At 34.0% G+C, this 14,474-nt stretch overlaps 1 protein-coding gene across 1 annotated transcript in view; it reads right to left on the reverse strand.

Annotated features, from left to right (window-relative positions):
* Positions 1-363: 363 nt before the first annotated feature.
* LOC128234418 (hemicentin-2-like) overlaps positions 364-14,474 on the reverse strand; it is a 36,375-nt gene continuing 22,264 nt past the window's right edge. The window contains exons 5-11 of the mRNA XM_052948652.1: positions 13,823-14,107; positions 9,414-9,680; positions 6,332-6,598; positions 3,692-3,967; positions 2,849-3,121; positions 1,404-1,709; positions 364-731 (exon numbers count right to left, since the gene is read on the reverse strand). Of these exons, the coding sequence (XP_052804612.1) occupies positions 364-731; positions 1,404-1,709; positions 2,849-3,121; positions 3,692-3,967; positions 6,332-6,598; positions 9,414-9,680; positions 13,823-14,107 (2,042 nt within the window). The remainder of the gene's footprint in view (positions 732-1,403; positions 1,710-2,848; positions 3,122-3,691; positions 3,968-6,331; positions 6,599-9,413; positions 9,681-13,822; positions 14,108-14,474) is intronic.

Here is a 14,474-nt window from a genome sequence, read left to right on the forward strand (position 1 = left end):
GCAGTATTTAGATGTGGTCATTTTCAATTGATAAGGCTGTTGTTTAACATTATGTTGAAAGCGATTACTATATAAAAAATGGTAAACAGTTGTATGTCACTTTTGTGGGTTTTAAGAAAGTGTTCGATTTTGAAGAAATTTGTAGTCATATTATATCCTATTCGGACCAAATGTTAAATATGTGATAAGATGATATTGAAGAGATTTATAACGAAGTAAAAATATGCATTAGGTGTCTTTAATTGGTTTTCAATTCAAGCCTTTTTTAGACTTCTTATAAATTAATCTTATGCTGATATTGAATAAAGTGGAGCACATGGTTTTCCTCTGTCCAATTCTGATATTAAGTTTTTCCAACTATGTTTACATGATCATAATATAAACAATTATATTCATACTTGTCGCCTTGACATCAATGCTGAAATTTGCCGTGTTTATGTCATTGGTAATTTGCATCTTGTATATCCCAAAATCCTTTTCTGACAAGCCTCTGATAAATATTTCTAGAACGTTTCCAGAAAGTGTGACTTGCTGTCCATAGAACAAAGGATACACAGATTCATTTCTTATATACAAAGTATATTTTCCATTCGTCGACACGAGTTGTCCATCGTGTCTTATCACACTGTATGATGTGTACTCAGGAATGCTAACAAACGGAATGGCAATAGTGATGTTTCCTGACGTTTCTCCGGCAAAACTGGTTTCCTCCAGGAGGAATCGTGGGGATGCTGCAAATATATGAAAATAAATGTGTAATTATCTTTAAATTGTATGATTTTGCTGAGTATGACACACAGTTATTTACTGTATTATACCAGTAAAACGGTATTCACTAACGGGTTATGCAATGTTGTAATATTTGTATGATTATTTTTATTCTGGTTCATATTTATTCTACCATTACTTCTTCCGGTATCGCCATAAACGAAATAAGTACGTTGCGCTGACTCGCCCAAAAATGGGGTGACATTTTGTAAGTCACATTGTTGAAAAAAAGCTATTTGTAAAACGTGTTTACCTAACTCTTGTATCATTTTAGAAGTTCGTTATACTGTGCACCTTTGATTTGGCCTGTAGGAGAGCAAGACAGGTTCGGAAATACAATTAACTTTATGTTTAATAATACTCCGTTCCTGCATTAAAATATTCCAACCCTATTTTAGCACTGAAAATCGACATTAAACGTCTTTGGGGTGACCGCACTTTAAAGTAAATAGAAGTCCGTTGGGGAGGGGGGGGGGGGGTAATCATGATTTACGAGTTTCCTCACAATTGTGTTAACATTTACCAACACAATGTTTGCATACGATTAAATGTTTGCTTATCAATGCCTGTCATGTAATAAAACGTTTTTTAACATTGCTCGATTGTATAGCTCATAAAACAAAACCTTAATATACCTTGGACCTCGACCTTTCGTGAAGCAGTCTGAATGAGTTGTTTGTTGTGGCCAATAATCCCATTATGAACGTAGCAGGTGTAAACCCCTGTATCTTGAAGCTGGAGGGAAGGAATGTTCACAGATATGCTATCTCTCTCACCGAGACTACCCACGTGACTGTTGGGGACCACGATATCATTAACTCGCTGCAGAAAGCCTGTGAACTTGTACACAGCTGGTATACCTGCCGCCTTGCACAGAAGATCAAGAGGGGTGTTTTCGTGTAATGAAGCTGATGACTCGCTTATTAAAACGTCAGGTGAATCTGTAAGATAACGCAGAGATGAAATATTGATCTTAACGTATAGCAAAAAGAGTAGGAGCTTTTGGGTATTTTTTTACCAAATTGGAGTTATATCTAAACTCGATTTGCTTCATAAACTAATAAGATTCTCTGCAATTAAATAAAAAAATGTCGAAAATGCCGCATTCATATTATCGGTGTACTTTGAATTTTACACTTTCATCGGAAAATTGCATATCAAAGGAGCGCGTATAAATCATTCAAGTCCCTATTTCGATGTTTATGGCGGCATGTAATGGACAAAAGCATCTTTCAAACTGATAATACTTACTACACTTTTACGTACGCATTTGATCTTAAAACAGAGATGCCGCAATGCTACGAACAAGTTTCCTTTTTGGAATTCATAACATTACGACAAATTAAAGCGTTAAGTGTTTTACAACTACAAAACTAACCTTGGCTGTTACTTTATACTAACTCAAAATCCAAGCCCGACGTACATATCTGCCTGAGCCTTCTACTTAAATATAGTTTAAAAACATATACCATTCTTAAGAGAAATTAATCATAATAAAACGTGCATTCAGAAATGACCTTGATGAAGGTGCAAAAACCAAATAAGATAGACATAACTTCACATTATCAGTCCAAGATATTGTTTGTTAACCATTCTTTTCCTGTTTTCCTTTTCAATCACCTTGACCCTGAATCCACCAGCCCCATATGCAATGCAAAGTTTAACATCTACATCAGCTCTCCTTTCATTAAGTGCTATCACCAAGCAACAATCCTTATTCAAGCTATAGACTCAAGCTATAGAGCAGATACTGTTATCGTTTAACTTCAGTATCAATGACATTGACTACATAAGCCCCAAATACATCCCAAATGAACATCTTTACATGTGCTTTAACTATGTTTTTATTCAAATACAAACCAAGGAGTCATATATATATATATATATATATATATATATATATATATATATATATATATATATATATATATATATATATATATATATATATATATATATATATATATATATATATATATATATATATATATACTAGCAGGAAGGAGTCTGGTGTTTTCGAAATTGTATGGAACATTAATTCAATCATATTCAGACACACATTTTTGATCAATTAACCTACACTGAACAATAAGGGTGAAGTGTTTTTCTGCCTCTCTAGAGAACTGATGTGCAGAGTTTCTGGCCAAGCACTTGTAATCACCGGCGTCGTAGCGATGCGCTGTCCGAAACTTAAGAACCGTGGTAGAGCTCACTTGCCTTCTTGTTGTCATGTTAGACCAGGTAAATACACATTCCGGCCAGCAATCCGCTGAACAATAAATATTATTGACGGTGTCTCCTTCCGTTACTGTATGGATTTTGGGTACGTTTAGTGTCACATCGTCTGGGCCATCTACAGTGGAACATGTAATAAATATGTGATAATGATTTCTGTCAATGTAGTCAAGCATAAAAAATGAAAACAATAAGGTCTGTATTTGTCAGCAACAAGATGAAAATACGTTTCCTCATTATATCAAAATTAAATGATGGAATTTTAAAAGAACTGTAAAAGCAACACAGCACAATAATGGATCACACAACATTTATAGTATTGCGGCGGTTGTACCGTTTAATTTGCACCTATGTCGTTGACAGTTTTGCTATTCGACATTGTGTGGATACTATATACAGGCAGCATTCGTTTCATGTTAAAAACAAAATAGAACAGAATATATCGATATTTGTCGTTAAATTATCAAGTTGGAAAATACAATTGCTGCGAACATCATTAGTTGTAGTGTGTTTAAACTTAAAACTACTAAAAATATTGTCTTGGTGATTGAACGAAACGTTTTCTTTTAATTGTTGATAACGAATGGATGATAAATTGTTAAATATGTTAAATATGTATTTTTATAAAAGTATATCAATGTACTTTGCAACTCTACTATTAACTGTTACAAGCGTTACAAACACTTACATCTGACGTCGACAGTAACCGTGTTTGTAATCTTTGATCGTGTGTAAGGATTGATGGCCTCGCATCTGTATGTACCACTCTTCGTTCTGTCGAGTTGTCCAATGGACAAGAAGGCGTTATTACTGACGACATCTGATGATCCCCCGCTAGTTCTCCACCAGAGAATATTGCATTCAGGGAAGCAATAAGCAGAACAAGTTATTTCACGAAGCATGTTACCTTCATTCTTAATGTAGCGTAGTGTGCTTGGAATCAGCTTGAGGGAAGAGGGTCCGTCTAAATGAAACAAAATAACATTTTTTACTATTTAAAAAATGCAAAGTGGTGTATACTTCTGTCAATATAATTTGTGATTGTGTTTTAGAATGTATTTTAAGAGACTGTTTCGAAAATTTATAAGAGTTTACAATTAATAAGGTGATTACGAAAATAATGATTTATCTCATTTTTCATTAACAAACAATAATTTAAAGAATTGCAAAGTATCTAAACTAGTACATGTTTTAACTGAACGTCTACATCTACTGTAAGCAACATTCTACACTTCACTCATTACATAAATCATGGTGATATTTTGATGATTTAGGGATATTTCAAATGCAGATTTCTATCTTGTCAATAAACTCAATTTTAGGTGACAAATGTTTAATAAACACTATTCTGTTTTCTAGAACCAAGTATACCATGCATATGAAAAGTAAAACATAATAAAGTAATCTTTGTTAATCAAACAATTTATTCGCGAAATTATTTTCTCTTGGTGTCTAGCATGTCATGTACTAAAAGTAAAGCCGTTCTAAAATATAAACTTGAAAGGCCGCGATGCAACAAAGCCAGAATTAAGATTATGCAGTAATGAAAGTTTAGCGAATCGAGTTGTTGGGTATTTACGCAAATGCAGATAGTTTCACTTTCAATTTTGTCCAAAATTCGATTAACTTGAGCAGTTTTAGTAATAAATGTTATAACGACATTGTTCACAACAACCCAAACCCAAACCCAAATCACAAGGTATTCGACATTTGATACGACTAAATATCAATATTCACAACAAAATGGTAATTATTTGGGATAAACTCGATTATATTTTTACAGCTACCTTATCCATACGAACACCGAATGCAATTAAACTGTAAACCTTCGGATACACACAAATGTATCACTACATGCTATTCCTAAAGCATGTAAATTGACAGATTTTCTTTTAATGTAAATCAAAGGTTATGATTAATCGAACACCGATCATTTACTTTTATAAAAAAGTGACATTTAGCTGGACTTTACAACTTAAAAGCTATACTTACATGCTTTGTGACATGTGCAGCTTTAAACCAATGTGCTTAACGTTCAGATATTCCTTGCTAAATTTATTAAACAGAAACTGTCTCATCGGTAATTTTAGTTATAGTTTCCTTAACATTTACTCAACTGACACCACATTCAATCTTAATGTATGTCTCCATATTGTTATATAACAAGTCTCGTCACTATAACTTTTTCCTCACGTTTTGAGGTGAGGGAAAACGTGTTTCTCTGTTGATGGAATATTGACCTTGACATTGACCAATATAGCATATATGTAGCTCAGAAAGGAGTATACATATGTAACTACTATGTTTTTTTTTGTTTCTAACAAAAGTGATTAAGCAGAACTCGTAAGACGATGCGTCTACTCGTATTGAAATTATTGACGGAAACCATGTGTTTAATGAGAAAAACCAGCCTGATATTCGCCTAGTCCCATTCTAATTACTCGAAAACAAAACTAACGAAGACCTTTACAAAATGCAATTAAACCCCGATTGAAAGAATCCTAGACAGTGCGAGCAATACAAAGGCATCTCAAAACTCAACTAAGCTAATGTTGGCCGTGCTGTTCCAGTAAAGATTATTCAATAAATTATACACAAACAATCCTCATTTTACTTAAAAATCAAAGTTGATAATTCATTTGAAAATAGATAACCTTTATATATCATTATTAATATCCGGATATAATTCACTTTAATTTACCATATTTGTTGCCATGGTAGCATATATTATTGTTAGGTTTAACATTTTAGAGCCATAGCATGTATTGTCAACCGTCCGTTAGCTATGCTTTAATGATATTACAGTAAACTTTTAAAATTAGTGTATTTTTATTTTGTAACTATGAAAATAATCGTTTTAATAAGCTTTACGAATCGTTTTGTTAAACAAGCGTTCAATAATGACAAATTCAAATTGCTTTAACTAAAGATAAGTAATAAAATAATATGTTCTTTAAGTTGTACCCTTTCTTTTTCTTCAAGCTTCTTGTACAACTTGATTTACATGTATGTGGTTTAAATGTGTAAGCCGTTTACAACAATTAGTTACAGTTTCATCTGAAATAACAACAGTAGCTATAGTATCTCAGACTGCTTAATTTCTAAATTAATGAAAAAAAGAGAAAAACGTCCAAATGGGCATTTCAACCTAGTCAAGTAAACAAAATAAGGCAAAATAGTGCTTCATTTTATTTCACACAGACAAAGCTTGAGTTCAAAAAACAACCGTCTTCATCGTACAACTGAATGAAACCATACACGGTTTTACTCCGATTAGCCAGAATCTTGATTAAACAATACATATGATAAAATAATATAACATTCTTACATCTGACAACGATGTTCACAGCTTGTCCACTCCTGAAGACATTCGACCCTGGGTTCCTTGCCATACAGGCGTACGAACCAGCAGCCACTCTATCCACCTCACCGAAATTCAGTGTTGCTGCATTACTAAACGTCGATCCTGATCTGGACCACGTGTACGCACAGGCCGGGTTACACGTTGCAAAGCATGTTATAGGTCCCAGGGTATCTCCTTCTGTCACCGTGTAGGACGAGGTTGATGGGTACAGATACACGTTGTCTGGACCGTCTGGAATATTGATGATTGTGATTATTGAAGATCAATGCGTGTGTATACATCACACTTGGTTAAATGAGGCAGAACACGTGTTAGCTCCAACATGCTGCCTCTGTGACGGAGGAAATCCAGGTGAAGGATGACAGACATATCGTCTGTACCATCTTGAATATTGGTAGAAATTATTAGTACAGATCATTGTTGTGTATGTATAAGGCATTCTACATTGCAATATATTGTAGCTACTTAGCTGTTTTTTTTTCAGAAAATAATCATTCGGGTAAAAAAGTGGTTTGATACAATTTGAATAGACACCTTAGTGAGCGAGCTGGATTGTAGTGTGTTGTGAGAAAGCAATGGTCTAGTGTTTAATGCTAATTCAAAATGATCCTCGATTCGGTTATTGCCTACATAGGTAATAGAACTGCGGTAATTCGGCGATTGGTATATAAGTACTGGCTACTTCCAAATATTGGTCTAATCATTTGTTAACAACTAATATTATAGTCTTATACGTTATTATGCAGCATATCTATAACCAGATGGGCACAAGTAAAACCGATAATAGCCATAGTTCTAAAATATATCACTGAAACTGCTAAAGGTCTTAAAAAGTAAAACAGAAAAAAATGAATATCGCAATGGGCAATTACACCTAGTCAAATAAGCATATGTAATAAAAATATTTTCTATATTGCATTTAATACAGGGTGATGTAACTTGTAACTTTAGCAAATGTTGCACTCTAATAGAAATAAGAACACATCTATTATCTAGAGATCACAAAGCTTTATCACATTTATGCACATGTCTGGTGTAATCTTTCTCAATTCTTCGCAAAAGGCCTGATCACAGCGGTTGAGTTAAATGTTCATACTGAAACGTTTATATCGTGGAGTGCGGTTAACAGATAAAATGCATGTGCCTCTTTTCCCCATACTCGACAATTATGCTAAATCTGATTTGTTTTTTCAACTGCGACGTTATGTTCAATAGTCCAAAGACCGAATTCCAATCTTTTGTCTGTTTATTTCAAATGAACCATAACAGACAAATATGGAAAAAAAATTAAGTCGTTACGTTATGCCCTATAAACTCTTCCGTCCGTCATTGGAAGGTTTTCAATGTCTCTAAGAACTTCCCTCTCTGATCTGCTCGGTGTTTCCTCTATCATTTGCTGGACCTCGGCAATGTTCTCTGCACTTCGGCTTCATCATGGTCTTGCACCATTGTTTTTCGGCGGTCCTAAACTGACCCAGTTTGTTGAATTCATTTCACTAGGCGGTGTATTTAAAGTGTAGTAAATTTCTTATCTTCTGTGCAGCTTTTTTCATCGACGTCGCAATATTGATAAACAACATGACGAAAATGACACAACAACGTCATTTTGACCTCAGCGTTTTCTAAAATCATTAACAACTAAATGTCAACCTATTGTGTCTAACATAAGGAACGTTAAGGTATCATTTGGAAAGAAAGGAAACCGATAGGACTTCAAAAAACTCTACCATTAACATGTTTAATGTGAATGTCACTTTTGTATATCGTGTATCTTCCAAAGTCAAAGGTATAATATAGCATGTTCAGTGCACTAACGTTATTTATTTTTGGTACATTATCCGAAACTTACGTAATTTTAGTTTAGACATGAATGGTGGTAATATAATTTTATTGGGACGAACCTGCATTACGCCATTTTATTTTTGAATTTAATGCAAGTCATGACAACAGCAACAAATTCAATTCCGGAAGTATAGATTAAAAAATGTTTTCTCGTTAGTAAAATGTAACTTATTATATCAGAGGATGGCTAAATAGCACAGGTAATACATTAATATACATGGATAACGAAAAAGAAGATGCAACAAAAAAGTACGAGAGAGAATATATTTAGGGGCTTTAACTCTAAACCTCCAGTAAGTCAGCTCTCAGACAAATTTACTGACTTATCCAAGTATATAAATCATAAATTTGAATTATTTTGACCTCAACTCGATGTGTAATACTAGTAAAACGTACGGATGGTATCGAGGATTGACGACGTGAAAATATAGCTAAAGCACTGACCGTGTATGCAGCGTGTAAGTTTAAAAAAGAACCGGACAGTACATTGAAATTACTAAGCTATCCAAGTATATCAACAATAAATTTAACATGCACAAATCATCACTATACGCCATTCCAAACTAAATGTATTGAAAACATTGCAATAGTTTAAACGTTGATAAAACGCAAGTTGTTATTGACCAGAGTTCAAACGTCGGTTTCATAATATAAATCGATATCTATCAATTTATGTTGAAATATATACCAAGATCTTACAAACAACGAAGTCATATAAAAATGAAGTGGGGTGAATATGCAAATATGAGTCATCAATTAAAAACAAATTGCTAATCGATCATAAACATTTTCGGTCTTTGTGTTTTTTATATAATCATTTATACGTATGTAAATCAAGGCTATTTAAAAAGTAGACATACCAATTAAATAATCAAATAGAGACGATCCTTCACATACATTATGTTTAAAATTTAGGGCAAATATTCTACACCGTCCTCAGTTTCAGACATAACTTTTCAGTATACCCCTCTTGATATAAAGTTACAGAATAAAGGAAAATACACTTAGAACATAATATGAACAAAATATATTGTTGTCTGTGTTGATCATGTCATATTAGCATTAAAGCATACTCTTGTTTCTGTTAGTGAGTGGAGAAAAAATGTAATAATTCAAAAAAGCTATAATCTGGGGAGAGGTTTTCTAGAGCTAACATGATTGTCTGTCATTACATGAATATATTAAACATATATAACATTCTTACATGTCACAGTGACTGTAACTACTGGTCCACGTCTTGAGAAGCCCGAACCTGGGTTCCTTGCCGTACAAACGTATGCTCCAGCCTCTCCTCTCTCAACCTCATCGAGGTTAAGCGTATCATTTGAACCGACCCTCCTTCTTGACTTGGACCACATGTAAGCACATGACGGGTAACACGAGGTAAAACACCTAATAGCCCCCACCATGTGCCCTTCTGTCATCGTGTAAGACGTCTGGGATGGATTAATAAACACGTTGTCTGGGCCGTCTGGAGCAAGGATATTAGTGATCATTTAGCATCAAAAAATGTGTGTATGTACAGGGCGGGTTGCACATAGCGGAATATATTATTTCCACGGGACTTTATTCGTTTTTCCCTGCGAAGCACGTTTGGATGGGGACAAAAAAAAGTTACCGGGACCGTCTAAAATAACAGGAGAATTTAAAAGCAAAGATATTGCGTAAACACTCTTAGTGAGTTAAACGTGGCAAAACACTTTATAGATCACCGTAATGTGGCTGTTTAAATTCGTAATAATTAATCAATGATTTAGACTTTTAAGCAACACCGTCTATTACATGTTTTAACATAATGTTAACCGAAAATAATGATAAAATAAAAATATTGATAAAAAATCGTTATATTATTTTTTACAACAAAGTAGTGTCAGCACTTTTTTTTTAAAAAAGCTGTCTTTCAGATAAAAGGTGACATATCAATCTTGGTCACAGATATAAATAAAGTGATATTCAAAAACAGAAAATAAATAATTTCAAAAATTATCAGTATGTCTAATAGTAGTCAACTACCTTAACCGAGTAAGACCTGTCAACTTTATGGTGACCAATTGCTTTATCAAAGCTTGAGATTATACATTCTTCTAATAATTGGTTGACATGACACAGGTAACACTATATACTATTATGTACTGATTTTGGAAAACATTAATATAGCAAAGCACTAATGAAAATATATCATAGTATTAAAACAGTTTTTTTTAATATTTCACGAACATGTGTCAAGAAATAATCAAAATTGTGTGAGAGTCATTCTCCGAAATACCCTGGTTTTAGTTAAAGCATCATCATCATCATCATCATCATCATCATCATCATCATCATCATCATCATCATCATCATCACCATCATCATAATCATCGGCAGCAGCAGCAACAGCAGCAGCAGCAACAACAACAACATCAGCAGCAACAAAAAAGAACTCCATAACAACAACACCACAGCAGCAGCAATATCAACGTGATGATATATTATGAATAGTGATTTAAGCGGCCGGAAACGGTCATCATTATTAAATTTATCACAACTCAGTTCATTTATTGATAAAGATTGTTTATTTCCACCCATTGATTTCGGGCTGCAGCTCAATTCATTTCTATAAATTAAACACAAAAAGGGAACGTCATTTAATAAGCCCAATATCGAAACAGAACTGTTACAGTGTTGTTACAGTGTTGATGAATATCCCCAGAGGACGCCTGATTAGATTAAATGCGTATCAAATGGTTAAATGCATAACAAGAGTTTCAACGCCATCCTTTACTATTTAAATTGTCATATCTATTGATAGACCTGCTCAACAGGCCACGCTGACCAACATATATGAAGTTTCATGAATGAATTATGGTGTCATTCTGTTAATGCTATTTGCGACACAAGAATATTCAGATACGTGTTTACTAAATGAAGGGCCATTACGTTTTTTAGACATGTTATTGGCTTATCATGCACACTAAGTTTCATGCTTATAGGTGCAATAAGTTTTGAGCTGCCTCCCACATAAGGCATTTCAGACTTTTGTACTATTTAAAGGGGTTTAACTCAGCCCATAATTGCTCATACTGATGAATACGTTATGCCCAGTTGCATGTTTGTATGTGCAATACTTGTGAACCTACCTAAGACATAATTTGTTGTTAAGGGACGAGACGTGACGTCACATAATAGGACGGGAATACCATTGCTGAAATCTTTTATAACCCTTAAAGTACATAATGATTTAAATGTGTATGATAAGCTGTCTAAACCATTTGGCAAATAAGCAATGTTTTACGATCTACACTAATGTTGCTACGTTTTTACACTTCGAGGTGGATATTTCTATTTCAGGTCTTCTTTGCGCACGCATTTTTTTCTCAAAATAATGAAAAGAATGTTATGCGTCAACGTGGATAATTAATGATGCTTTATAGTAACTACTTTTAAGAGATAAAAAAATCGTGGAATGTTAAATTTCAAGTACGAATGGATATATATATGTCGATTTCACCCGAAGTGTATTAGAATGACAATACCTTACTATACCGAAACAATAAGTAAGCTGAACGTAGTTAAATGTTAAAGGGCCAAAACGCTGATGTTACTTGAATGATTTATCTCTAGTGATTTATCTCTAGTAACTCGGTCAATATCTTTTCCTTCAAACACTGTCACTTAGTTAAGTCATGAAGGATTAAAAATAGGAAAGCTTTTGTATGCACGACAAGTAATTAACAAGATAGGTATCAATGTCACCGGGGACGTATTTTGGAATATTTGAGGTTATTATCCATCGATCAAACTTGACCGAGAAAAGTATTCCCACAAACACTGTGACTAAAAGAAATTATGTTTTAATATAGGGTTAATACACCTTCTTGGGGTCGTTACCATTTGCAAAGGCCCGCAAAATGATTAAAAAAATAAGGGCCTTTGCAGATGGAAACGACCGAAAAAAAGGTGTATTATCGCTATAATTGCATAAATACACACCCTATGAAACGTTTGTGTTTAAGAAAACTGTTAAATGTCACGAAAATGCAAAAACAGTTAGTTCCAAATATCCTCCATAACAGGTGCTAGTGTGACGTCATGAGTGATGTCATTGAAAAAGTTTTTCATTAAGCTCGATTAGGGCCGCAACAGAACTCGGCAGTTGCATTTTTGTTTCGTCGCCATTTTTTCCTGTGCATTCGTTTGGAATTTTTATTTTTTTAAATTGACTGGATTACTGAGACTTTTTTCACACAAAACCTTACCGGTATAGTCCTACTTAAACCTTTATTTGTTTTGACAGCTAAATTAGGCCTGGAAAAGTTGTTTTATGTTCTTGATAAAATGTACAGCATCTTCAGCATCAGAGAAAACATATTTGAATTGTCTTTGTTCATTGCATTCGACGTAATGGAATCATGTCCATATAAGTCGTTTGTTCTGAATAAAATCGACAGAAATAACTAAAGTTCGGAGGAGTTGAAAGTTTTAGACTTAATTTTGTGCTTTTAAAGCAAACAAATAGTCAAAACAACTGCAGAAAGTACTATGTAGTAAACACATCAGCTTGCCAGGAAAAGACAACTCGGAAAAAAATGTAAGTTAAATGCGGTTATTTAATTTGGTGATATTTGTATACATCTATATATGTCGAAATTTGTTTTTGTGCAAACGTTGGCATCGTTGACCCTCTTTTGGCCAGAAACCAGGTCGCTCAGCTGCCATTGTTATCATGCGAGCCCTAAAGGCGTATATGTAAATCAAAAAGCCGGTCATTAACGGCACGTGAATTTACTGAATAATGCACGTTTTCTACCGATAACGCAAGGGTTTTTGAGTTTTAACACACCACGATAACGGACCGAAAACACACATTTTATGTAATAATAATAAAAAAACAAGGTACTTAAGGGTTTATGCACACAAAGACCGTCACCAAGTATCATCACGATCATAGTATAAATTATTACCGACGCATTTTGAGGCGACATAAATACTTTATTATATGACCGGGATTGATATGTTTATGCAATAACAAAAGACAGACAATAAATACACTTGGACGATGGAGAAACTCCAAGAAATACGCAACGGTCATTTTTGAAAAACGACCTAGAAATACAGTTTAATGAGTTTCGTTAAATATTGGCGCTAACGACAGTTGACGTAGCAACTATAGTATGAGTCAATGTTTGCCAGATATTACATGTACAGATTTAGATCAACATTAAATGTACAAGTAATATGGAATTTGAAAATTAAGATATACAGTTGTACAATAATAAATATCACTTAATGAAGCCTTTTAATCAAAATCATATGTTAAAGATATCACAACTTGTTTTTAAATAACACCCTTATTACTATTGTGCTCATTGACTATGTAATGAAACAAAGACAAGGAAGCGCTTTCTAACTCCTACTGCCACATATTACTATGGTGTTACACAATATTCGTAGTAGTATTAAGTCATTCAGTATGTAAGCTATTTAAACGTTTATGTTAGTATCTCTATTTTTTTTTAAATCATTAAATGATTAATATTACATGTAAATAAATACAAAGTAACTTGCAATTGATTCAAACACAACGTTATAATTGCTTAAACGGTAGCACTGAAAAGCATACATTCAACTTACATCTGACCACGACGCTCACTATTTCACCATGCTTTGGAGCATTTGATATCGAGTTCCGTGCCGTACAGATATAGGATCCGGCCTCCAATCTCTTTATCTGACCGATGTCAAGTGTGGCTTTAAAGCTTAGCGTAACCCATGGTATGGACAGTGGGTCCCTTGATACTGACCATGTATATGTGCAGGCCGGACTACACATGGCAGAACACTTTATAACCAGGTTATCTCCCTCTGTCAATGTGTATGACCTGGTAGCAGGTGACATTAATACCATTTCGGGACCGTCTGAAACATTGAAATAAAACACCAATATCAATACTTTTATTAAATTGAATGCAGGGCTATACCTGATAAAATCGCTAAATCAAGAGACAATAAAGATGTCTTCCTCTGTCACCGTGTAGGACGTGGTCTGATAGAGATTGGTTGTCAGGTCCGTCTTAAATATTGGTCAAAGTTAGTTTTTAAATAGCAATTATTGTTTATACTCTCATGGCGGGTTACACCGGATAAAGCAAGCACATGGAATTAAGTATAGGCCAAAGTCTTAAATTGGTCGAATTAGAAAGAAGATGATTTTTTTGATAAAATATAAATATTTTAGGAGTATGGTCAACAATATTTAAGCATATGTTTATACGATTCGAACAAA

Source organism: Mya arenaria, chromosome 5 (genome assembly GCF_026914265.1).
Source record: "Mya arenaria isolate MELC-2E11 chromosome 5, ASM2691426v1".
Lineage (NCBI taxonomy): Eukaryota > Metazoa > Mollusca > Bivalvia > Myida > Myidae > Mya > Mya arenaria.